Source organism: Podarcis cretensis (assembly GCF_951804945.1).
Source record: "Podarcis cretensis genome assembly, chromosome: 8".
NCBI lineage: Eukaryota > Metazoa > Chordata > Lepidosauria > Squamata > Lacertidae > Podarcis > Podarcis cretensis.
Window position 1 is genome coordinate 75,030,177 of NC_137177.1, and position 25,733 is coordinate 75,055,909.

The following is a 25,733-nucleotide window of genomic DNA, read 5'->3' on the forward strand; positions in this document are numbered from 1 at the left end:
CCCATTGGGGGCATATGATTGGCTGCTGTGAGAACAGGAGGCTAGACTAGATGGCAGGGCTCATCTTGCTAGATGGGTGTCAATGAGGTTCCTTCCTGGTTTATCACTGGTATGACTAGCTTAGGAGAATGCACCATGAATACACTGTACAGCACACACACACACTGCAAATCCTTTGCCACACGCAGAAGGTTCCTCAACAAGCAACTAACTTTCGTAAAGATTTTCTAGAAGAAAGAACTTTAAAAAACCCATGGTTTGATTAAACAATCCCTCCCTGCCAACCATCACCACCCAGTGGGTTCTTAAGCCTGATCTGTATTGAGACCTCAGCAAACAAATCATGACCCTTTAAGCTAGCAGTGGTCATTTTCCCCAACTCTGTTTTAAGCATACAAAAACAAAACACACCAGCAAGACATCGCAGCTCTGAAGCAACTCGCAGAGACTCCCCCCCTAACCTTTTCCGAAGGCAGGGAAACACGGTGTCTTGCAAATGCCATGACATTTATGTTAGAATTCCTGCTCCGTGATTGCAGTCATGGGATTGTTGTCTTTCACATGGCGGTCCTACTCGAGAGTAGGATGAGCTCCTGACAACTTGCACCCATTAAGTGTTTGTTTACAGCTTTCAGCATAGCCCCTTTGTTTATTGCCGGCATTCAAGGTTTAATTTGGAAGTTTCTCACCTCGAAACTACTCTTTTAAAAAAGACAACTTCTACTAAGATAGGGTTGCCATATCTTGAAGAGCAAAAAAGGAGAGGTCAGGGCCCGAGCTGCTGCCAGCCCAAGATGGGGTGAGTGGTCAGAGGGCTGGTGTGATTTAAGAGTCCAGCAAAATCTGGAATGCCACAGATGTTAGCCATCCCTGGTGTGGAAGAAAAGGTACCCAGTTTAAAAAAACCTTTCGTTAACATAGAGAAGCATTCCTAGTATTCTCAAAATGGTGGCGCAATTTGGCATTTTCCCCATATAAGGGTAAACCAGGCAGTGACTACAGATGTGGCATTACTGTAAGGTAGCACAGCCATGTTCAGTCATAACAGTAAGCCAGAGCTGCTCTGAAGGTGATGGACTTCTCCCTCATTGGAGGTTTTTAGACAGAGGTTGGGGGCAGCTGTCTGCCAGGGATTCTTTAGCTGTGAATCTTGCATGGAAGGGGGTTGGACTAGATGACCCACGGGGTCCCTTCCAACTGATTCTGATTCTGCCATAATGTGGTTTCTCTGAAGCAAGCATCACACTGAAGTGTGACGCCCGATCCTCTCCTACTTTGCTCCTCTCCTGGCAGAATAAGACAATAAGGAAGCTTCAACTTCTAGCTGTTTCGGAACAAGGTGTGTGGAAGGATGCCAGTAGCTCCCTAGCAAGCCATGATCAGCATGGATCATTTAGTTAGCTAGCCGATCATAGCCTACTGGGGGCCACAATTGGGGGGCATGGGCAAAATGAGCAAAAATCACAAACAAGAGTTGCTGCAACATACTACGGCCTCAGCCCAGTATACCTGAGAGCCAGTGTGGTGTAGTGGTTAAGAGCGGTAGTCTCGTAATCTGGGGAACCGGGTTTGTGTCTCCGCTCCCCCACATGCAGCTGCTGGGTGACCTTGGGCTAGTCACACTTCTTTGAAGTCTCTCAGCCCCACTCACCTCACAGAGTGTTTGTTGTGTGGGAGGAAGGGAAAGGAGAATGTTAGCCGCTTTGAGACTCCCAAAGGGGAGTGAAAGGCGGGATATCAAATCCAAACTCTTCTTCTTCTTCTTCTTCTTCTTCTGAAGGAGCGTCTCCACCCCCATCATTCAGCCTGGACACTGAGGTCCCACTCCAAGGGCCTTCTGGTGGTTCCCTCCCTGTGAGAAGTGAAGTTACAGGGAACCAGGCAGAGGGCCTTCTCGGTAGTGGTGCATGCCCTGTGGAACGCCCTCCCATTAGATGTGAAGGAAATAAACAACTATCTGACTTTTAGAAGACATCTGAAGGCAGCCCTGTTTAGGGACGGTTTTAATGTTTGATCTTTTATCGTGTTTTTAATCTTCTGTTGGGAGCCGCCCAGAGTAGCTGGGGAAACCCAGCCAGGTGGAAGGCGTATCAATAATAAATTATTATTATTATTATTATTATTATTATTATTATTATTATTACTACTACTACTACTACTACTACTACTACTACAATTCTCTCCTCTGCAGCTCAGTAAACCCTACCCCACCGAGGAGAAAACCGTACCACACTCCATGCACAACAATGTGCTTTTGCCTCCTATTTCTGTGACGTTTTAACAACTTTCCCCTCTCCACCCCACCCCACAAAAAAGGACACTCATTAGCTTACTGTGCTTATATATATATCTATATATCTATAAAAAAAACAAGTTAAAAGGAGATTCGTAGGCTCTATTACAGACACCCAGAGGCACTTGCAGATAAACGGCATATGGGAATTTGTGCATGACGTGGGGGGTGGGGGGTGGGGGGGGGAGTTTGTCTCTCTCCTGAATAAGTTAGGCCAAGATTTGTTCCTAAAGCATAGACAGCTCCTCCCTTGACAGGTGGCATGCTGGGTCAATCTTTGGTTTTCTGTGCTGAATCCAAGGTTCAAGTGGTGAAAACGAGCAGTAGGTGGTGATGGAAGGTTGTGGAGGATGTGCAGATGCGGCTCTCGGCAACCCCTAATATAAAGGCAGGAAAAAAGGGAGGGGAAAAGAGGTATTCGCTTTATTTATTTGCTCTGAGCATTTGTACCCCACTGTTCAACCAAAAAACACTCCCAGAGCAGCTTGCCTACAATCGAACCAAAACTACCTGCAAGCTTGCGATTAAAAACAATACACAACACACGAGGGGAAAGGGACAGGGAGGGAAGAGGAAAATCAAAGCTCAAAACACCAGTTTCTAAACTCTTGTTCCTATAATGACCAAATGATGGCAAGGTGCTTGATGCAAGCTGGGCATCCAGCAACGCGGATGAAACTAGCCTTCTGCTTGCTATCTTTCCCACTGAAGCCGCTGGGTGGGGTGGCTGCCCTCTAGATGACAGTGATGGGGAGAGGAAGACTGATGGGGGCCGGCCTGTCACATAGCAGAACCAATGGAGGTTGCTCTGCCTCCCAGCAATTTGAACATCACAGTATTAACAGAGACAGAATAGCAAGTGTCTCTGTTTTGGTCCCTGGCAGAACCGCCCAGATCGCGCCCCCTAGCCATGGACAAATTAGCTCTTCTTTTTGCCTCTCCTCCAACCGCCCCCCCCCACCCATTCCATTCACCCTCTATTTAAAACCATTTCTTATGAGGCAATAATCAATACAGTCATACCTCGAATTAAAGTTGCTTCAGGTTGAGCGTTTTCAGGTTACGCTCCGCAGCAACCCGGAAGTAACGGAACACGTTACTTCCGGGTTTCGCCGCTTGCACATGCGCAGACGCTCAAAATGACCTCAAACGCATGCGCAGAAGCGGCAAATCGCGACCCGCACAGACGCGGGTTGCGTTCTGCTCTGGATGCAAATGGGGCTCCGGAACGGATCCTGTTTGCATCCAGAGGTACCACTGTATTTATATTTATGGATATATTCCATAAAGGCCCACAATCGCCTGCACCCCTGGCGGGGGCCCACCTCACCACCCCTAGCTACGCCCCTGCATGCCACTAGTCCACATTGAGATGACCTCTCTCTCTCTCTCTGGCAGGGGAAGGGAATGCTTTTCAGCCCAAGGGCCACATCCCCTCTGGGGAAAACTTCCGAGGGGCACATGCCAATGGTGAGTGGAGCAATGAAAGCAGAATTCTATCTTGGTGGGGTAGGCTAATCTCCACACACACAAACAAACCCCGATCTATCCTCCATGCAGACAAACAAGAGGCACCATCAGAGTTGCAAGGGCACTTTCAGCCTGACACAGAAGATGTGGAACAGGGCCGGGGAGGGGGCGTGGCCTGTGGGGAGGGGTGTGGCCTATGTGTCAGGGGGTGTGGTCTGCTGAGAGGGGGCGTTGCCCAGGGGAAATTCTGAGGGCTATGCAAGCGAGTCTGGAAGGGGAACATTTGATCCCATGGCCTGAGGTACCCCATCCCTGATCTGTGGGCTGAGGTGGATACCATTTCCTTCTCTGCCCTCAAATATACAATGCCTGGGGCATTTGGGCAGGGAGAGTGGAAGAGAGGGATTGCAAAATGCCCAGAAGCAGTTCCGCTCAAAATGGATCTCCTTTTTTTTTTTAAAAAAAAGAAAACTCGACTATGGTACTACCAGTAATAACCTTCAAACCTTTTCAGAGAGTTTTTTTTTAAAAAAACAACAACACCACACCACTGAAAATGAAAATAAAACCTTTCAAAATGCCCCCTGCCTAAAATTTGTCTCCTGTGAATGGGGCAGTGAATATTGGGTGATGAGGGGGGCGGGAATCTCTCTTCCTCTACGGCATACGGAACAGGAATGTTCCATGCTGCAACATTTTTGTTGCAGATCCCACTGGTCCCCTAAAACAGCGTTAAAGTTAAACAAACAAACCACAGACCTGTTTTATAGCCACCAAGTACACGTCCCTCTCCGAAGCTGCTATCTCCCTGAGCTGCTTAAACCTGAGACCTTTGTGGCTTTAACGCTGAGGTTCTCGTATACGGAGGCAGATTCTTCGTCGACTCTAGAGAAACACAGAAACACAGAATTGTGGTTGGAAGGGGCCTAGTGGGGCATCTAGCTCAACCCTCGTCTTGTGCAAAACAGGAGAAAGGGGGCTGGAACACATCAACCAAGAACTCCCATCCTCCAACCCCCTCCCCCCCCAAGAAAAACTTCTGGAAGTAGGGTGCGGAGAAGAGAGGGGGCATGAGAAGAGGTCTTGCAACAACTAAGCCAGCTAATATGCCTGGGACATCACATTTTGCATTCTTGGGGGCTTTCGAGTGTTCAAAGCATCTCACATCTATTATCTAGCTGTTACCACATGGGCGTTTTGCTGCTGCTTCTGAGGCAAGGAAGAAGGGCTACCCCTATGCTATCCATTTAATCAGTTATCAGTAATCAATATATTCACATATGCTCACACATAATCAAGGATTACAGTATTTTATAATCCATTTAGAATCAAAGGGAAGCTGTGCCTTAGCTAACTGCATACTGCTTGAAACAGCAAAATTAGGAGCCGACCTTTCCCCTACAAACATCGACGTACCCTGGACAAGGGGAAGACGTGAATCAGAGATTCTGGTACAAAATCCCCTCAGATACAGGCTAAATTAATCCACAGAACAGGAAGGGAAAACCACAAAATCTCCAAACTCCCTGTCCTGTCATAACTAGGGGAGAGGTTAGACAGAGCGTCACTGCAAGCAGCGGAAAGCAGAACTAGAACTCCGTGCTTGACCAGTGCTTGACCAGGAGCTGGTAGCATGGCAAGAAGCTTGCTAATTGGCTAATTTTCGCTGGCAATATCATGACTGTCTCATGGTTGTCTCATGATCTATGATTTGCTGTGATCTGCTCAGGTATAAAGACCTCTGGATTTCTGTCGATCGGGGTCCCAGTTCCTTTTGGAAGAGATTCCAAACTGGGTCCTTATTGCCTGGCAATAAACTTCACCTTCTTATTCTCCATTGCTGAGTCTGCCTGATCCTTATTTAACGCCAAGCAAGTACCTGCTCACATTCACATGCTTCACTTCCCCTGTCTATGAAAGCATTCTCATCTTGAGAGGCAGTGCGGTGTAATGGGTAGAGTGCTGGAGGACCAGGGTTCAAATCCCCCTCTCGGCCACGGGGTGTGTGTGTGTGTGTGTGTGTGTGTGTGTGTGTGTGTGTGTCACCTTGGGCCAGTCACTGCCTTTCAGCCTAACCTACCTCACAGGGTTGTTGCAGTGATGAAATGGAGAGAGAGGTAAACCAGGTAAGACACCTTTAATTCCTTGGAGGAAAGGTGGTATAGAAATGTAACAACAAAATAAACACTAAATCTTACAGACTGAGAACTGAGGCAATGATTGGGTTCCTTGACAGTAATGTTTGCTGGGAGGCCTTTGGGCATGGAGGTGAACTGTTGGCTTCCCACCCTCCCAACATGCCAATTGGATGCTATGCTGCTCACAACAATTTGTATTTCTGCCCTCTCACAATTTCCTCTGGCATCCCCAACTCTGAAAAGAATGTTCTCTGTAGCCAAAAAATTTGCTCTGAATTCATGTTGGACCAGGGCTTCGATTCTACACTGTCTCACCAACTCCTCCCCCCCCCCCCCCCGCTTTGCCTTCAAATAAGGCCCTCTTCCCCACAGCTCCACCTTACCCTGTCTGGACTCTTGGTGACGGGGGACGAGCTTTCATTCTGGGCTGCTCCATTGGCGGGTATCGGATATTCAAGTACTCTCTCTCCTTCCTCGTATTTCTCTGAAATGTGACAACCGGACAGATTTGATTGGTTCCACAGCTCCTCCAACCTTTGCGGCCATTTCTAAAATGTGACCCACTCTTGCTCAGAGCAGACCCACTGAAATTCATGGACGAGACTAACTTGAGTTCATTGGGCAGCATCCCACCTAGTTTTACTCAAGAGCAGACTCATGGAAATCACTGTGCCTGAGTTAGCCAACGTCCACCAACTCCCATGGGTCTACTCTGAGTAGGACCACCACTGGATGCAACTGGGGCTGATGGAGGTTGGAGCCCAGCAACTTCTGAAGAGCCGCAGGTTCCTTATTCCTGCATTTTAAAAAAAGGCAGAGCTGTGATGGAGGTAGCTCAGGGAAATAGAGGCAAGTGACAGTCTAGTTCAGGGATGAGGAGCCTACAGCCCTCCAGATGCTGCTCTCACCATCCCTGGCCATTGGCCATGCTGGCTGGGGGCTGATGACCTCTGGTTTAAATGCTTTCAGAGCAAACACCTTGGGAGTTGAGCTCGGAAAGCAATTGGTGACAGGAGCGAGCCAGCAGTAAATCATTCCCTGCAAGTTGGAATTAACTCTTTATTGGCAAGAGCATGATGTGCACAGACTTGGCGGAGTGCCAGGCCTAATGAGCACAGGTCTTGCCCCATGGATCAGTTGCCAAGACTGAAAGTCCCCACCTCCCCACAGCAGTCTAAGTCCTTTCCTTTCCAGGGTTTTTCCTAAGCAATCAGAGACTGCATCTGCATGAAGCCAACATCTCCTTCACCCATTTCAGCCCTCTTCTGGTTCTGGGAGTCCAGGGAGGAGGGGAACTGGTCGCAGCAGGAGTGGGAGACACCCGTCTCTTCAACAGCTGGACTCATCTCTGCCTCTTGGCATCCCTTCCCCAACATTCCTGATTCAGCTTCTGCCTCTGATTCTAGACTTCTCTCTGCCACAGACTCTCCCAGCTCACTAAGCCCTGTCACCTCTTCAGCTTCTGACACCTCCTCCTCCCAGACTTCTCTCTCTGACCACCCATGATCATCCCACCACCACTCCCCAGTCTCTGAGCCTTCTTCCTTTCCCTAACTGGTTCCTCCCACTATTCCTTTGCATCCAAAACTAGCCTTGTGTGATCCAGTCCCTGGTCTCATCCCTAAGCACTCTTCAGGTCAAACCGCCCCTCTTTTGGTGGGCAAATGGGACGCCCCCTACCTGTTCCTCTTCCAGCTCCTTTTGTTCTGTGGCAATGTACTGCTGGACAGCCATGTAGACGAACTTGTACTGCGCTTCTGTTTGCACCATGCCAGAGCGCTGCCTCCGTACCATCTGGATGGTCTTGGGGATATCGATGTCACAGTCCAAGCCTATTTATGGGCAAGAAAGGTGGGGCAGCCTTAGGTCACATCCGCACTGTACACTTAAAGCATGCGGCTTCTCCCCCAAAGGGTCCTGGGAACTGTCATCCATCAAGAGTGCTGGGAATTGTAGCTCTGGACACTACAATTCCCAGGATCCTTTGGGGGGGAGCCATGTGCTTTAAAAGTGTGATGTGGAAAGAGAACATTTTCCCCTGTGGCAGATTTAGAATTGGGGGTACACCCATATAGCCAAGATAGCTTCCTTTTAAAGAAGGTGTAAGAAAACAACATTTCCCAAAATTATTTGGTGGAAATGAATGTTTTAGAGAAGGGCATATGAGCCAAAAAGGAGATTACGATGGACACACAGGAACCCCAGATGATATATTCATTGAATATTCACTCAGATTTCCTTGCACAATGCTTAATCAGTAGTCAAGACCAGGGCCTGATTTAGGTATGATGAGGCCCTAAGCCACTGAAGGTAATGGGGCCCTTTATATGTCCAGCTGTCCTTTGTCAACAACAAATTGTCGCTGTTTTTTGTGTTGAATATATGATATATGGTAATTTATGGACTTAATAGGTATCTAAAGCCATTTGCACATAACAAATAGGAGCCTACACGACACAAAACACTGTTGCTGTACATAGGTTTTATTTTATTTGTTTTTTATCTTATATTTTGGAAATGTACATCCAGGTTTTTTTTTTCCCCTTAATTTTTTTGGGGGGCCCCCAAGAGAGTGGGGCCCTAAGCCATAGCTTGTTTAGCTTATACGTAAATCTGGCACTGGTCAAGACTATGCCCTGTCTTTACTGAGCCATCCCAATTTGTTTTTGGGGAAGTTATACAACAGAGGGTTTTCATCCCTTGAACAGAGCCCTTGAATTCAATGTGCAGCCTTAACCGTTCCAGTAGATGATCTAATCCCTCCCGTAAAACAGTGACAGTGTGTTGGCGACCACTCTTGTGAGTGGCTCTAAAAGGCCAACTCATTTATAAAATGAGAATCGCGCCCAGGTGGGAAGTGTTCAACTTTCCCATAATGATGTAGTTAAAATTCAAGTTCCTTGTCCCTAGGATTGTACGGAACAATCCTGAAATCCCTTTTGGAACACAAAAAGCTGCTGAGTGCCTAATTAACTGCATGGCGGCCAGCAAGATGCAGACTCTGAAGATGCTTGACCAGTGAGCTTTTATGCTATAGACTTGACCCCAGAGCTTGCCCCCATTCTTGTTCCTCTGGAACTTGCCCTCTTCCCTTCAGAGGAACAAGAATGGGGGCAAGCTCTGGGGTCAAGTCTATAGCATAAAAGCTCACTGGTCAAGCATCTTCAGAGTTTTCAGGCCTGAAAACATCCACAGAGCTTACAAGCCTGCTTGCCCAGAGCAATTAGTAGTTTGTGACCTAAAGCAGAAAGTTTCTCTGCTAACTGGTCACCTGGATGCAGTACCAGTTCGCTATAGGTGATCGCTTATTATTTACAAGACTGCATTAAACATTCTGCATGTCCCAGATCCTCCTTAGAATTAAAAGGGGGAGAGAACCTCAAAGTTCTATTGTTTACCTTGCCTGTGAATAGTGTCCACCAAGATGTCTATCACTATGATGGTGCCCGTTCGCCCTATCCCGGCACTGGGGGAGGAAAGAGAGAGGTGAGGAGGGCAAAGTTACCACCAGCCCAGCGCAGACATTAGCCCATAGGTCAGCCAAGGTGAGAATGGCTACAACAGGTACAGGAAGACCTGGGACCCCCAGGAAGTTGGTAGACTCCAGCTCGCATCAGCCAACTTTGACAACATTCAAGGAAAGGGTGGGTGGAAAAATCAATCGCCAGACATTTAAACCCTTTTCTCTGGAGGGTTTAACATTGAGATTACTGCCATTAAGGAGATTACAAGGCAGCCATAAAAACACCGTTGATGGGATTCCTGATGCAAGAATCATAAGCCTTGTAATTATATGTCCCCCCCCCTCTACCCAGCCCCACTGATCTCCAACCATCCCAGAATCACTGTTTTCTCCTCCCATCACCCGTTCTTGACATCTTAAGATGTTCACATTCTCTATGTTGGTTTATAATCTGTAAGGGAGGAGCGTAGATTCCGGCTAGATAACAGAAAGTCCTTCATGCAGCGTGGAACTATGGAACTCACTCCCACAAGATGGCTTTAAAAGAGTGGGGAGCCTAGAAAATCTAGAGCATACAAACTGCGAGTGCTTTGATATTATTACTTGAGCAATCCACGAAAATTCATTGGCCAATACTGCCAACCTCTGCAGCCAGTTCAGCCAAGCATCGCCCCCTCCTGGCCACTCACCTGCAGTGCACTACGATAGGCCCAGTGTCCGGGACGCTCCTCTGGGCCCTGTTGACTTGATCCAGGAAGCCTAGGACTCCCCCCGGTTCATTGGGGACCCCGTGATCTGGCCAGCTGAAATACTGGAAGTGCTTGATCTGCCTGGGGCGCTCTTCCTGCAACATTGGAGGAGGAGATAGTTTTGTAAGGCTAAATACATATCCCACTCAGGTCAGGGAAGAGAAACACAGATCTGCCTGGTTTAGGGAAATAGTGGCAGTGGGAATTGTTAAGCGTTATGTTAGGGACGCGGGTGGCCCTGTGGGCTAAACCACAGAGCCTAGGACTTGCTGATCAGAAGGTCGGCGGTTCGAATCCTCGCAACGGGTGAGCTCTCGTGCTCAGTTCCAGCTCCTGCCCACCTAGCAGTTCGAAAGCACATCAAAGTGCAAGTAGATAAATAGATACCGCTCCTGCGGGAAGGTAAACGGCGTTTCTGTGTGCTGCTCTGGTTCTCCAGAAGCGGCATAGTCATGCTGGCCACATGACCCGGAAGCTGCATGCTGGCTCCCTCGGCCAATAAAGCGAGATGAGCGCCGCAACCCCAGAGTCGGTCACGACTGGACCTAATGGTCAGGGGTCCCTTTACCTTTACCTTTATGGGTAGTGGGGTGATTTGTCAAGGAACTGGGGGTAGGGGACAAAACTAGGAAAATGTTTGCACAGGTACTGTACTAAACTCTGGCACAAAGGAAGTTGTATACCATGACTGCATCTTACACGGGTTCAGTCCAAGGGTTCAATGTATATATAGAAGCGCATATACACTCTCTTGCCCGACACCACTGATTCATGAACATCTGTGAGGTGGGAGAGTAGGGGACAGCAGGAGGCACATGGATTGAGTGGAGAAGATTCTGTCACCTGTGTACCATATGCAAAACTGAAAACAGCTTGCCTTATGCCTCTACTTTGTATTATTTAGCTCGGCGGGGTTCTCAATTTTGCTGGTTGCGGGAGGAATGATCTGCAAGATCTACAACAGGCACTGGAATCACAATGCAAACTGCTAAAAGATTGCATTGAGCTTGCAGCCAGCTTTGCTGAGACGCACTCTTCTGAAGCTTCATTTTTCTGAAGGCGCTAGAAACTTTATTTTATTTTATTTTTTTTAAAGATCAGAGGGATTTCTGAATTCTGCAGAATTTTCCACTTTTCCCACACCCTTGTGGGGCAACAGTGTATACTCATTCCTGGGTCTTTCCAGGCTGGAAGGTAGGGAGTTTATCTACAGGCAGATGATCCAGCGAGATTAGACGAAAATGCCATCTCAAAGCAAACACCATCACATGCAAAAGGGCTATTAAAGAGGTGACCTCTCACCCTGTCCATCCGTGAAATCTCCAGCTCTCGGATGTGATAGCCTTGAGCTTCTCGTTCGCCAACATTCCTCACGCTGATGTAACCATATTCCTTGGCACAGTTTTTATCCGGCCAGTAGCGGAAACATTTATTCTGTGGGGGGAGAGAGAGATTAAATCCCATTAAAAGCAAAATTCCAGACTGCATCAACAAAAGGATCAAGGGAAACAACAGTGCCACTCTATTCTGCCTTGGTCAGAACCCCACCTGGCATGCTGTGCCCATTTCTGGGCACCAAAATTTAAGGAGGATATTGGAATGTGTGCAGAGGAGGGAGACTAAGATGATGGAGGGTCCAGAAACGGAGCCTTATGAGGAGTGGTTGAGGGAATTGAGTATGTTTAGCCTGGAAAAGAGGAAAGTGAGAGGTGATGGGATGGCTACCTTCAAATATCTCAAGTGCTCTCACATAGAAGAGGGAGCAAACTTGCTTTCCATCGCCCTAAGAAGCAAGGATGTGAACCAGTGGATTCAAATGACAGGAAAGGAGATTCTAGCTAAGCATTAGGAACATATCTGTCAACTTACAGATTTGAAAATAAGGGACCAGCAGCCTCGAAAATAAGGGATCTGCAGCCAAAATAAGGGATTTTCCAAGCACGGGTATGTTCAACCTCTGAGCCCCTCCAAGCCAAAGGCAGAAAGCCCAGCCAGCAGCCAAACGAAGCCTCAAGTGGTGGTTCCTACAGTGCAGCAACCCAGCAAAGGGGATGCAGCAAGGAAAACCACCGTCGCCTCTCCGCTGGGGAGCGCTGAGCAAAGGCGAGTCCCCAGGCAATGCGGCCGATTTGATTGGCACAAGGCATGCAAGCTCCACCCCTCAGTCATTCTTAGACTCCTTATTGGGTGAGCAACGCAGCCAAGCAACACAGTTGGAGCCTCCCTCCTCCCTGGCCGGCAGGGACGGTGGGAGGGAGAGGAGCTGGTTCCTTTGAAACTCGGGAAATTTAAGGGACATCATCAATAAGGGACAGCAGCAGGACACAGCGCTGGGATAAGGAACTTTCCCGCCAAATAAGGGACGGTTGACAGCTATGATTAGGAAGAACTTTCTGACTGGACAGTGCAAACAGGCTCTCCTTCACAGGAGGTGTTTAAACAGAGGCTGGGAGGCTATCTGTCAGGGGTTCTTCAGCTGTGATTCCTGAATTGTACAGGCATGGTCTAGAATTCAGCAGTTCTCAACCTGTGGGTCCCCAGATGTTGTTGGACTACAACTCCCATCATCTCTGAGCTCTGGCCTTCCTAGCTAGGGGTGATGGGAGTTTGTAGTCCAACAACATCTGGGAACCCTCAGGCTGAGAAAGGCTGGTATAGATGGCTCTCGGGGTCTCTTCCATCTCTACAATTCTCTGACACTATAATCAATGCAGATCTCCATGTGTTGCCCTTCAGCTAGGTCTACTATTTTCTGTGGGCACATGATTTGGAGTGCTGCAGTATCTCAAAGCTGACGGAAGTTGTGGTTTCCTTTGTACATAACAGAACTTGCACCTCGTTCTCTTGAAATGAAAGCACCTTGTTTTTCCGGTGTTCCCAAATGCTTAGCTTTGGAGCATATGGAACAATTCCTCCTTGGTGTTCTCATGCACACCTTTCCCCAGAACGACTCCAGGAGCCTATTCTCACTGGCTGACTCACTTCCTTACTCTCTCTCTGATTGGCTCCGATCAGCCAAAAAGGGTGAGAATGGCTAAAAATCTTCCCCCTTCCATGCTGTGATTGGGCAAGCTCTAGGATGCTGGAGACAGGGGCCCTGCCGCACAAATCGTAAGGGATCTTCAATTCCCACAATCCTGGACTGCTACATCACCGGATAAGATGTTAACTATCTGTTATCCACAAAAGAGGAGGAAAAAATACAAGCTTAAAGTGGTTGGTGGATGGGTGGGGGGCAGGCTATGATAGCATCCTATGACCTATAGGTCAGGACATTAATAGGCAAGATGTTAAATTGTTTTTATATGCAACAACTGCGGCAAGAGTATTATTAGCCCAGAAATGGAAACAAGAAGAAATTCCGATGAAAGAAGAATGGCAAACAAAATTAATGGACTATGCAGAATTGGACAAAATGACAGGAAGGATTCGAAACCTGCGGGACCAGAGATTTACAGAAGATTGGAAGAAGTATATGAATTATTTGAAGAGCAACTGTAATCAACAAATTACGCTAGTAGGATTACAATAAGTTTTGTAAGGAGAAATATACAAAGTGTTACAAAGTATAAAAAGATAGAGATATTGGTTATGAGTTTGAAATGTAATAGGGAGGATAAGAAATGCATACTGAGAGATTAGATTGGAAAATTTTCAGACAGGATTGATGGAAGTCAAAAATTTGAATAATATGTAAAAGTATGTTTAATTACTGTTGAAAATGATATGTTAAAAAAACTAATAAAAAAATATATTTTTTAAAAAAATGATAGCATCCTATGAACAAGTTTCCAAACAGAGCTGGAGGGTACCAAGGAAGTGATTACGAACACTGCGATTTCCCTTTCTCGTTGTTGGTAATGAAACCAGCATTTTGAGAGGCAAGGCTGTTAATAAGGCTCTCAGCCAGCGTGGCAATTACCGGCTGGGTTCTGTGCTGGCTCCCTTTCAAGTCTCTGTTTGAAGAGGCTGTTCAAGCTCATCATCAGCTAATTATAACCCACTTGCTCTTTCTGACATGCAGAGGTGGGGACAAAAATTAAGAATGAGGGAGCCCTGGCCAGCTCATCCGTCAAACCAAAAAGGTTATGAGCCACAGCACAACTTCTGACACCATCGGAGCACCACTTGACATTTGGCCAGGGGGTGGTGGGAGCACGTGTGTGGAAACTAGCCTACTCTGGAAAGGTAAAATTCGCATTTGTTGCTTGGCCGACTTTTGCCTCTGACTCTTTCCCTCCTTGGCAGGTGGCCCTCAGAAGGTTGCTGGGAAGGGAATGTGGCCCTTATGCTGAGAAGAAGCCCCCCCCTGCTCCTGCACTACTGATTGGCTCACCCTCCCTCGCTCCACTTCTTTGGTCGTCATGACAATGACGTGAGTATTCTCTTGGTAGACCATCGCCCAGAAGTCGTTCACTGTGGTTTGGAGGCAGCCCTGGGTGGCAATGTAGATTTTGCTGTGTTCAGAGCTCTTCCCGTCTTCAAGAACATTCTAGAACAGGGCGGGGGGGAGGGGCAGGGGGTGTTGGAAAGTAAGGGAAATGGGACACCCACACACACAAAAAGAGAATGGTGAGTGTAAGGAAGAACAGAAAGACAAGCCCTAATGGATGACTAGCTTCGTTGTGCTCATTTAATTAATTTAAATTTTTTAATTTCACCCACTGAAATCAGTGAACGTGCCTAAGTGTGGTCCATTAATTTCAGCAGGTCTGCTCTGAGTAAAAATGAGTTGAATGTCACCCTAAATTATCGTTTCCCCCCACCCCATTTTAATGTATTTGTTTAATGATTAAATTATGACATCCAAAGCTACAGCCTCTTTACTGTACAGACACATTTAAAAGGGGAAAAAACCTATGTAAAATAAAATACTAAATGAAAAAGTTTAATCACCTCAGCTAATAAATAATAATAATGACGATAATGATGATGAAAATAAATAATAATAATAATAATAATAATAACAACACACAAACTCTGCAGCCCTCAGCTGCCTTCCTGAAGCCAGGTAAGCGAGGCACTGGGCTTTGGGAAAGAGGTGTGAGACAGGGTCCTAGAGTCTCCCCACCTCCTTCCTGAAGCCTAGCTAGTGGCTTCCCAGCACTAATTTCCCATCAAATTTTGGCACTGTGTGGGCTGTGGGTTCCATGTTGAAGTACTCTTGCGGCCCACTTGGTTTGAAAAGCTGAACTACCCTAAATTAGAGTGCTGAAGTTGGGGGCTGGGAGGACCCAATATCTTACCTCTCTGCCCAGCTTAGAAGAAGAAGAAGAAGAAGAGTTTGGATTTGACATCCCGCTTTATCACTACCCAAAGGAGTCTCAAAGCGGCTAACATTCTCCTTTCCCTTCCTCCCCCACAACAAACACTCTGTGAGGTGAGTGAGGCTGAGAGACTTCAGAGAAGTGTGACTGGCTCAAGGTCACCCAGCAGCTGCATGTGGAGGAGCGGAGACGCGAACCCGGTTCACCAGATTACGACACTACTGCTCTTAACCACTACACCACACTGGCTCTCTGCACAAAGTAGTGCTGAGAACGAAAGGCCCTTTGTCCATGTTCAGAGACACCTGCTACTTTGCCACCCATTGCTTTTCAGGTTAAGATCAAGTCCTCTGGCCCTCCCCTCCCTGGCCTCAGGCCTTCTCTGCTCACCTTAATATAATTGGCATTGATGTAATCGGAACCTGGGACACTCTCATCTACATCTCGGAGAGCCACTCGCGTCGTGTCAACTACACGAAGAGAGAAACATGGCATGATATTTTGGGGAGAAAATTGCAGCAATCCCCAGATGTATTTATAGGCTGTCTCCTGGATAACCCTCACAAATGACCATGTAAGGTAGTTTATGGCAACACAAAAAAAGTGTGTGCGCGCGCACACACACACACACACACGTCACTGTCCCAAGATGGTTAAGTCCGGATACAAATCCCAATCGCTCCACCACACCAGACCCATTGCTCTGCCTACTTTTCCTTCTGACTCCGCCCACCACTTGCACGCAGCCCTCGGAAGGTTGCCCTGGACAGGATGTGGCCCTCGGGTTAAAAAAGCTGTGATGCTTACAGGGAAGGATGTTTTTGTAGCGGTTCTTCGCTTTGTTCTCTGCACGCTGTCCCTCTTTCCGGGGGTAGAGGAACTTGCACTCCTGCTGCTGCAGCATCTGCAAGGGCAGAAACAAGAAAGGGAGAAAGCTTGAATTTTAAAAAACACTCCGCATCCGCAAAGTGCTTTCGAAGAGGGAGTGTAAACCTTGAAGTGAAATCTGTACAAGCTACCTGCAATGTAGGCCAGTATCCCCATGATTGCAAATAGGGGGCGCTGAAGTATTAAAAACCACTAGTTGCCTAAGGGGCCTCATTATGGCAAAGTGCAATATCAGAACTGGATTGGGAATCTGTTGGCGGGGGGAGGGATCTCCTTTGGGTGAGACACAGAGGGGAGCAAATGGCTCGCCCAGGTGAGCAATGGGATGGGAACTGCTGTCAAGGCGATTTGGTTACATTGAAAACTGTTGTCCTCGCTCTTCATTTCCTCTCGCTTTCTCGTTCTTCAGGTTTCTCCTTTCCTTGTCTTTTCTTCCTTCTTTTTTCTCTTTTAGACTAAAGTAGCTGTTTTATCCCAGCATATTATAAAAAGATACTTTGTCATAGGTATGTATTTTTGTGTATCTTTGAATAAGTTTCAATAAATATACAGTGGTGCCTCGCAAGACGAAAAGATTCCGTTCCGCGAGTCTCTTCGTCTTGCGGTTTTTTCGTCTTGCGAAGCAAGCCCATTAGCGGCTTAGCAGATTAGCGCTATTAGCGGCTTAGCGGATCAGCTGATAAGCGGCTTAGTGGATCAGCTGATAAGCGGCTTAGCGGCTTAGCGGATCAGCTGTTAAGCGGCTTAGCGGCTTAGAAAAAGGGGGGGAAGGGAAAAAACCCCGCAGGAACTCGCAAGACATTTTCGTCTTGCGAAGCAAGCCCATAGGAAATTCGTTTTGCGAAGCACCTCCAAAACGGAAAACCCTTTCATCTAGCGGGTTTTCCATCTTGCGAGGCATTCATCTTGCGGGGCACCACTGTATTTAATAATAATAAAGGGAAACAGTTGGACTCACAACTGTTTAGTTCAGTTCTATGACGGACTTGTTGATTTATTTGATGGTTTCTTTACTTTTTTATTTGCAAATCTAACAAAATTAAAAAGAAGAAGGAAATATAAAAATAAAAAGAAATATTTCTATTTTTACTACTGTTGTTATTCTTATTCTTAACCCTCCATGACCTCACATTTGTTTATGGTTAAAACCTTTTTATTTCAGGAGGCCTTTGCAATCAAAAAAATTCTTTCTTTCTGATGATCTTTGTTCAAATTTCTGACATTCAAAACGTTGCTCTACATTTTGTTTAATGTACATATATCTTATTTCTTGCTATAAGCTGCTTTTAGAGCTAGGTTGGTAAAAAGTAGGATATACATGTTTAAAATAAATAAAAACAGATGTGGTATTTGCCAAACTTGGGTTTTTTGTGTGGAGACTGTAGTTTTTGTTATCTAATTCTTGTTTTTTCTGTGTACCTCAAACTCCTCCCAGAAGCCTTGCTTGGCCTTCTCGCTGTGGTCTGCCATTTTGTTCAGTTCCTTTACCCGGTTCTCGATGTTGGCGGCAATGATCCGTGTGGCATTGAAAGGCTGCAAGACAGGGATGAACAAAAGACAACCTCAAAACATGAAGGGCCAAGAAGAGAGAGAGGGGTTGATTTGGGGTAGCGAGAACCAGAAAAAGGACATCCCTGGAGGACACAGCAAAGGCAGGCCCCTTCCTCGGGTGGCTTCTCCAATCAGGGACAACTCAGTCCCACCTAAATAACTGTTGCCATGTTACCTGTTTCAGGTGTACAACTGCCCCAGATTTCTCCACCATGGGGTTTTTCTTGTAGTGCTCCACTAAGTCCGTGAGGGTGTCAAAACGCTCGCCACCCCCAACGTCGTATTTTCCATCCAGCTGTGGGGGAAAAGCAGAGTTATGACTGCAGAAACAAACACAGAGAGAGAGAGTGTGGTAGAGGCAGAACAAGATGTGGACTAGGACAATGTTGACTCAAATCCTCACTCTCAGATCTCACCTTGGCCTAATTCAAAAAGGCTGTGTAGTGCAGCGAAAAGCATGTTAGTCGAGGGAAACTGAACTTCAGCCTCATCCAAGAGGCTTCGCTAGGCTTTCTGCCTCTTAGATTTGTTGCAAGAATAAGACTTACTTATTTTCTGAGGGCGGAAGGGGGGAAAGGAACCATTCGTGCCATTATTTATAAATCTAATCTAATGTCTGTCTATATACATATACATATATGAGAACTGTTGGTTTGCTTGGCATATGAATCTCACTTAATAAATATTTTGCGTAATGGTTCCTGAGATCAAGAAGCAGGGCTTTCATCTACGTTTGGGTACAACTGGGTGCCATTTTGAATCAAGATGGCGGACCTCACCTCACAAAAGTGCACTTTTGTGGGGCGTTCTTAGAATCCCCAAGCGACACTGGGTACAAGACTACTATTATAAATAAATAATAATTCAGCTCACTGCAAATGCTATTATTATTATATTTAGTGATGAAGGCAGAACAGTTGTTGCCATTTTACAGTCTTGAGAGTTCATTGGCTCTAAACAGGCAAATGGCAAAACCTTTCACTGTAGCACCAATGCCTGTCCATGAGCACAATGGATTAAAGCTCAGCGACAAGGAGTAACTTCATGTTGGATTCCCACCCCCCAGGTGGATTTAACTAGAAACCTCTGAGGAATGTCTGACAATCTGCTTTCACAACACCTTACCTGGTACCGGATCATGATGTGAGTCACCCGGGGTTTCCGGTCCCCCGTATCAGCTTTGTCCTCGTTTGTCAGCACCGACAAGACAAAATCTCCTGGCTTGCTCTGGCTGCCCCTCACCAGGAAGCTCCCAGGCTTGCCCTTCTCAGTGAGGAGCTTCTCAGCTTCTTTGCCCGTCAGGTGGCCGTGGTACCATCTAGGAAGGCAAAGAGCTTCAGGGAGAGAGTTTGGGGTGGTGCAGTAAGCCAAGAGATCAGGAGTTATGGCCAACTAAGTCCTGGGACTTAGGGATGCGGGTGGCGCTGTGGGTTAAACCACAGAGCCTAGGACTTACCAATCAGAAGGTCGGCAGTTTGAATCCCCGCGACGGGGTGAGCTCCCATTGCTCAGTCCCTGCTCCTGCCAACCTAGCAGTTCGAAAGCACGTCAAAGTGCAAGTAGATAAATAGGTACCGCTCCAGCAGGAAGGTAAACAGCGTTACCATGCGCTGCTCTGGTTCGCCAGAAGCAGCTTAGTCATGCTGGCCACATGACCCGGAAGCTGTACTCTGGCTGCCTCGGCCAATAAAGCAAGATGAGCGCCGCAACCCCAGAGTCGGTCACGACTGGACCTAATGGTCAGGGGCCCCTTTGCCTTTACCCAAGTTCTGTCTAGAGTATGATTATTTATTGAATTTATATACCGCCCTATACCCAGGGGTCTCAGGGCAGTTCACAGAATAAAATCAAGATATAAAACCACAAAATACCTAATAAAAATAAAAACAACAACCCAATAGCTGCCGCTGCCCCCCAGAAATTTTAAAAGGACATAGGATGTAAATCAGATCAACCAACGGCCTGGTTAAAAAGAAACATTTTTGGCTGGTGCCTAAAGGTGTATAATGAAGGTGCCAGGCGAACTTCCCTGTGGAGAGCATTCCACGGACGGGGAGCCACTGCAGAGAAGACCCTGTTCTTGTGTTGCCATCCTCTGGACCTCTCGAGGAGGAGGCACACAAAGAAGGGCCTCAGAAGATGATCTCAGGGTCCGGGTTGGTTGATATGGAAAGAGGCAGTCCTTGAGGTACTGTGGTCCTGAGCCATTGAAGGCTTTATAGGTCAAGACCAGCACTTTGAATTGGGCCCGGAAACTAATTGGTAGCCAGTGCAGTCGGACCAGGATTAGTGTAATATGCTCAAACCGTCTTGCTCCGGTGAGCAACCTGGCCACTAAATTCTGCACCATTGAAGTTAATGAGCAGGAACACAGGACACTGATACAGAATCAGACCCCTGGGTCCATATATTTTGGTATTGTCCACACTGACTGATTGTCCACCTCTCCAAGGTTCCAGACAAGACATCTTTCCCAGTCCTGCCTGGAGATCCCGGGGATTGAACCTGGACTCTTCTGTAGGCATAGCAGATGTTCTGCCACTTTCCTGGACCGAAGACAGTCATGGCTCCTAGCAACAATGGCAATGTTCCACCCTCCACTGTCAGAGGCAGTAGACCTCTAAATACCAGCTGTTGGAACTACATTTAATCATAGCTAAATTTCATATATTTATAGTCGATTTCAACATTGTGAAACAACATGTTTGCTCAAGGACATGTTCCAGGCAGGGGGGGAAATACTAAGGGTATTAGTCAGCATTAATATAGTAAGCCCGCAACTTGTGCACATTTAACTTGTGTGCATTCAGCACTTGGCAATTTTTAATTTTTTTTTAAAGGAAGTAGAAAGGGGGGCATATTTAAAAAGACTTTGGCAATCCCACCTGCTATTGTACCCAATGTGTTTTGACTTTATGTGATTTTGGCTTTAGGCATGATGCTTGGAATTCAACCTCAGTGTTAAGTTACGGTGTTACTAAGGATACAAAGCAGAGCTGGAGAGGGGTGTGGTCTGGGGAAGTGGGCGTGGCTTAGTAGGGGGTGTGGTCTGGAAAGAACCCCAAGGGCCATCCTGGCCTGCAATTTGCCTCCATGCCTGCTTGCATCATGGGGGTGCAGGTGTATAAGGGAGAGAGAAGGCAGTCCTGCAAGCTCCACCCCCTTTCCCTTCTAGACCCACCTACAGTTGACCAGTGGGCCTCACAGATGTGATGATACATCAGGCTTTAGCTTGCCTCTTTATGTAATTTTTTTACACACATGCCTACTTTATATGTGGTGAGCAGATACGGACAATAATAGTGATAATGATAGTAGTAATAATAATAATAATAATAGCCTGCCCATTCTAAGCATAGGGGAGAAACTGTTTATTTGCATTTTAGTGAGAAGATACCCAGTTCACACTTCTTGAACCAATTCAAAAGCCAAAACCCAATAATATTTCACAAATTCTATCTTCCCCGAATTTTGCAATGCAACTCTCCGTCCAAATAATGCATATACTGGGAGGGAAAGTGTGCTGGAAAATTGTGTGAAAATAACACAAGGAAAATGCATTACACGAGGAGAGAAGTTGCAGCAAAAATGTATATTATTAGTTAAAACTGGATATAATAATGCGTCCATTAGGAGAAACTTGACATGAAAACGCTGGTGGATTTTCATGGGGTGGGGAGATCGCCAATTGCTATGGAAATGTAGAGAACTGAATGGAAAACTAGAAAAATGAGAAAACGAGAAAAAGCATGATTGTCAGATTCCTTCGTCCTGACTGCACACCTGAGGCAGACACCAGCACTAGGCCTCCAGCTTGCCCCATAAGGAAGGTCTCTCTTTCTTGTAAGCTTGAACCTCTACCCCTCCATCCCTAGATGGCGCCATCAGCCTATGTTGAGGAGTGACTCTCTTTCCCCACACAGCAAAACAAACCCCTCAACATGGAGGTACTTTCTGCCCCTGGGTCCTAGAGGTTCCTATCTTAATGTCATTAGCCCTGGCTGTGAAAAAATAAAGGAATTAAGAGATAGGAACAAGAGTTAAGCAAACACGTGGAAACCAAGGCCCCGTCTTTAAGCTGTCCTGCCTTCCCCCAAAGAATCCTGGGAGCTGTAGTTTGTGGATTGGTGCTGAGAGTTGTTAGGAGACCCCTATTCCTCTTATAGAACTATGATTCCCAGACTTCCCTGAGAAAACAGATGGATCGTTAAACCATTCTAGTTAATTTATGTGTAAATCGGCTTGAGACCATGGCTCAGAAAGTAATTAATAAATCAACAATTACGATGCCAATTATAGCTCTGTGAGGCGACGGAGTCTTCTAACGACTCTCAGCACCCCTAACAAACTACAATTCCCAGGATTCCTTGGAGGAAGCATGACTATTTAAAGTGGTACAATACATGTATAACGCAGGTGGGGCCCAAATTTGCCAACAGACCCAGGACCCAGGTCTGGTATCGCCAAGCAGATGCCAGGACCCGCCAGAGACTCCTGCCCTATTCTCCTCCCCATTCCTTAATCTTCTTCCTCAGTGTCAGGAGGCTGTCATTTTAAATCCCCCACAAAGCCCCAGAATGATTCAACACCAGAGGCATTGTGGGAAATAAACATGGCCACCTCATCAGAAAGTGCTGGGTAAGCCTTACGGAGGTGTCCAAGTGGTACAGGATGGGGCCCTTAACACAGCAGCATGCTGAGAGCTGCTTCTATAACAGACATGGAGAACCTGTGGCCCTTCAGATATTGTTGGACACCAACTTCCATCATCCATGATCAGAGGCTATGCTAGCTAGCTAAGGCTGATGGGAGCTGGAGTCTAGCAACCCCTGGAGGGCGACAGGCTCCCCATCTCTGGAAGCCTGTAACCCTCTATGTCAGGGTTTCCCAAACCCAGGTCTCTAGCAGTTTTTGGACCACAATTCCCATCATCCCTGGCCACTGGGGTCCAAAAACAGCTGGAGGGCCACAGATCCCCCAGCTCTGATCTAGGAAGCAGCAGCAGAAACTACGATTTTTTGCATTTATACAACAGCAGTTTACACGTATGTTCCGTCTCTCTCACAACCACCCTATAAGGTAGGCCAGGACGGTGCCCAGGGAAGTCAGTATGAGAACAGAGCATGCAAACAGGGCTCGATCTGGGGCAGGAGCTCCCAGCTCACCTCTCCGAGGTGGGATCTTGGCAGTTGAGAGGAAACTTTAGCTCAATGATGTTGCTGTTCTTTTCTCGCAGGAGACCCTGCTGTTCAGTGTAATACTGGACCAGCTCCGCCAACGTGGCAAATTTTTCCCCGCCATACAGGTCGTAGTAGTCCCCAGAGTTCTGGATTTTGATGTGCGTGACTTCGTCATTTCTCCTGGAGCCGGAAAGTGGTTGCGAGCAAGAGAAAGAAGAGAACAGAATTTGTAACGCTGGGTATAAAGACAAACAAAAGCATCATATTCAGTGACCTATCAAACAACCAGCCCAAGGGCAAATGATGTGGGGGCAAATCCATTGCAGTCCCACCCCCCGCAGCCTTAGGTTCCCTAAATTTCCACATCTGTTTGTGAACTCTGTTTTTTTTTGGGGGGGGGGTTAGAATCATGAAAAATGGTCAGCATTTTAGGGCTCATTTTGCACTGCCTAATATACATATTTTTGCAAAGTGGTTTCCTGTGATATAAAGCATTTTTCCATGTTATTTTCACCAATATATGCATTTATTATATGCACCCTTGACCCCCGTATATGCATTTTTGCACATGCTACTTGCCTACAGTCCCCAGTGTAGTTTAACTACCAGTCCCGCTTCCCAGGGAAACATAATATTGTGAAGGGAACAGAGGTTTCCTAACCATTCTTGGTACCCTTAACGAACTACAGCTCCCATAATTCTTTGGGGGAAGACATAACTGTTCCAAGTGACATTGTGATGCCTGAGAGGTATGGTGTGAATGTGGCTTTGGGTTCAAAACCCCACCAAGCCCTGAAGTTTATGTGACACTCGTTGTCACTCTACCGAACAGGGTTCTTGTGTGGGGAGGAAAAGTGGGGTCTAAAAATGAGCTAAAAACTGATTGTAACACCTGTTTGCAAAACAAACCCTGGAAGCAAGAGGCTACATGGGGCAGGGTGGTAGGTTGACATTCAGGTGCAAATCTTCACTTGGCTTTTAAACTCTCTGAGGGGCTCTGGCCAGTCTCTCTCTCTCTCTCTCTCTCTCTCTCTCTCTCTCTCTCTCTCTCTCTTCTTGCATACTTGTTATGAAGACAAATTTGGTATGTGTTGGGTAGAATCACGCTCGCTGCTCTGAGATTCCTGGATCAAGTGTCAGCACCAGGGACTTCCCTGTTGATGCTGACAGGGCCTTTTCAGTGATGGCTCCCCGGTTGTGGAATGCCCTTCATTAACCTTCAGAAGGAAATGCATTCCTGCTCCCCCTGGCTGAACAACCCTGTTCCTGGCAACCCCAAGATCACTGGACAGAAGAACGTTTCTGACCATAACTGCTTTTAGACGTTTGCAATTGGTTTTTTTGTAGAATGCTTTCATTTGTTTTAGAATGCTTTCTTTTTTTAAATTGAGCATCTGTTTGCCACTCTGGGCTTCCAGGGGAGGAAGGGAAGGATATAAATTCAATAAATAACTAAATCAAAAGTGGGATAAGCATCACCATCAGAATATCTGCACAGCCATCAGAAACCGATGCAAGGTTTTGTTTTTTGTTTAACGTGCATTTTTTTGTTTTTTAAATAGTATTGGCATTTGTCAGCACTATGAATAAAGACTCTGAATAAAGTTCTAATTCAGTATAATAAGGAAGTTTCCTGTGTTTCTAAATGAGCCCAGCTCTTAGGGGAGAGTCCCCTGCTGCCAATCTTACTGGACTCCCGCAACTGGGAGTGACCAAATTCACTGGCCCACCAAGCCTTTTAGAAGCAGACAACCCCTCCCGGACTGAACTCATCCATCAGGCGTCTGGAGGCCTAAAGGGGCCAGCTCAGCAGGCAGGCAGGCAGCCTCTTAAGTGCCTTTAAATGCAATTAGCCTCCCTCCTCTTAGGAAAGCCAGGGAGGGGAGAAAAGGGCAGAAAGGGTCCCCAATGGGATTGCGCCTGTGCTCTCAGCACTGCTAATAGCCAAATGGGATTAACCCATTCCGCACTGGAAAGAAGAAGACAGAAAGTTGCTCACAAACCACTGTTTCCATCCTAACTGGTTTGATGAAGTTTTAAAAAAATGGTAAGCATATTACAGGGTGTCCAGCATCCCTCAGGGGCATCAGAGACCGGTGTCTTTCTTTGCATTATTATTATCACTGTTGAAGCTTTTTAATGATACAAAAATTAATCTATATAAAAACAAAAGCGGAAAAAGGAGAGAGAGAGAGAGAGAGAGAGAGAGAGAGAGAGAGAGAGAGAGAAGCATGCATGGGGGGGGGGACAGAAAAGAAAGCAAAAAGGACAGGTGATAGGGAAGAAGGAAAGGAAAGGAAAGGAAAAGGAAGGCTTCCAATTCTTTATCTGTCAGTTACATACAAAGAATTATTCAAAACATTTGCTCCACAATAAGATTCTACTTTCCAGAAACCAGTACAGTGGTACCTTGAGTTAAGAACTTAATTCATTCTGGAGGTCTGTTCTTAACCTGAAACTGTTCTTAACCTGAAGCATCACTTTATCTAATGGGGCCTGCTGCTGCTGTGCCGCCGGAGCACGATTTCTGTTCTCATCCTGAGGTAAAGTTCTTAACCCGAGGTACTATTTCTGGGTTAGCGGAGTCGGTAACCTGAAGCGCATGTAACCCGAGGTACCACTGTATTTTTTCAATCTTCAAACCCAAATATATTGCAAGTTTGCAGACCAGAGTCTCTCCCAGATGCCAGGGACTGGACTGGGGACCATCTGCTTGCAAAGCACTGAAACTATG

The 25,733-nt window shown here is 46.6% G+C and overlaps 1 protein-coding gene across 2 annotated transcripts in view; it reads right to left on the reverse strand.

Moving 5' to 3' along the window:
• Positions 1–2,333: 2,333 nt before the first annotated feature.
• The window catches only part of LOC307222013 (tyrosine-protein phosphatase non-receptor type 11-like), a 59,393-nt gene continuing 35,993 nt past the window's right edge, over positions 2,334–25,733 (reverse strand). For both annotated transcript variants that reach the window (XM_079987009.1, XM_079987010.1), the window contains exons 3-16: positions 22,985–23,179; positions 18,945–19,137; positions 17,995–18,114; positions 17,688–17,801; positions 16,188–16,284; positions 15,771–15,850; positions 14,450–14,605; positions 11,416–11,547; positions 10,054–10,208; positions 9,300–9,367; positions 7,582–7,733; positions 6,285–6,385; positions 4,523–4,648; positions 2,334–2,670 (exon numbers count right to left, since the gene is read on the reverse strand). In XM_079987009.1, the coding sequence (XP_079843135.1) occupies positions 4,564–4,648; positions 6,285–6,385; positions 7,582–7,733; positions 9,300–9,367; positions 10,054–10,208; positions 11,416–11,547; positions 14,450–14,605; positions 15,771–15,850; positions 16,188–16,284; positions 17,688–17,801; positions 17,995–18,114; positions 18,945–19,137; positions 22,985–23,179 (1,648 nt within the window). In that variant the 3' untranslated portion in view covers positions 2,334–2,670; positions 4,523–4,563. The remainder of the gene's footprint in view (positions 2,671–4,522; positions 4,649–6,284; positions 6,386–7,581; positions 7,734–9,299; positions 9,368–10,053; positions 10,209–11,415; positions 11,548–14,449; positions 14,606–15,770; positions 15,851–16,187; positions 16,285–17,687; positions 17,802–17,994; positions 18,115–18,944; positions 19,138–22,984; positions 23,180–25,733) is intronic.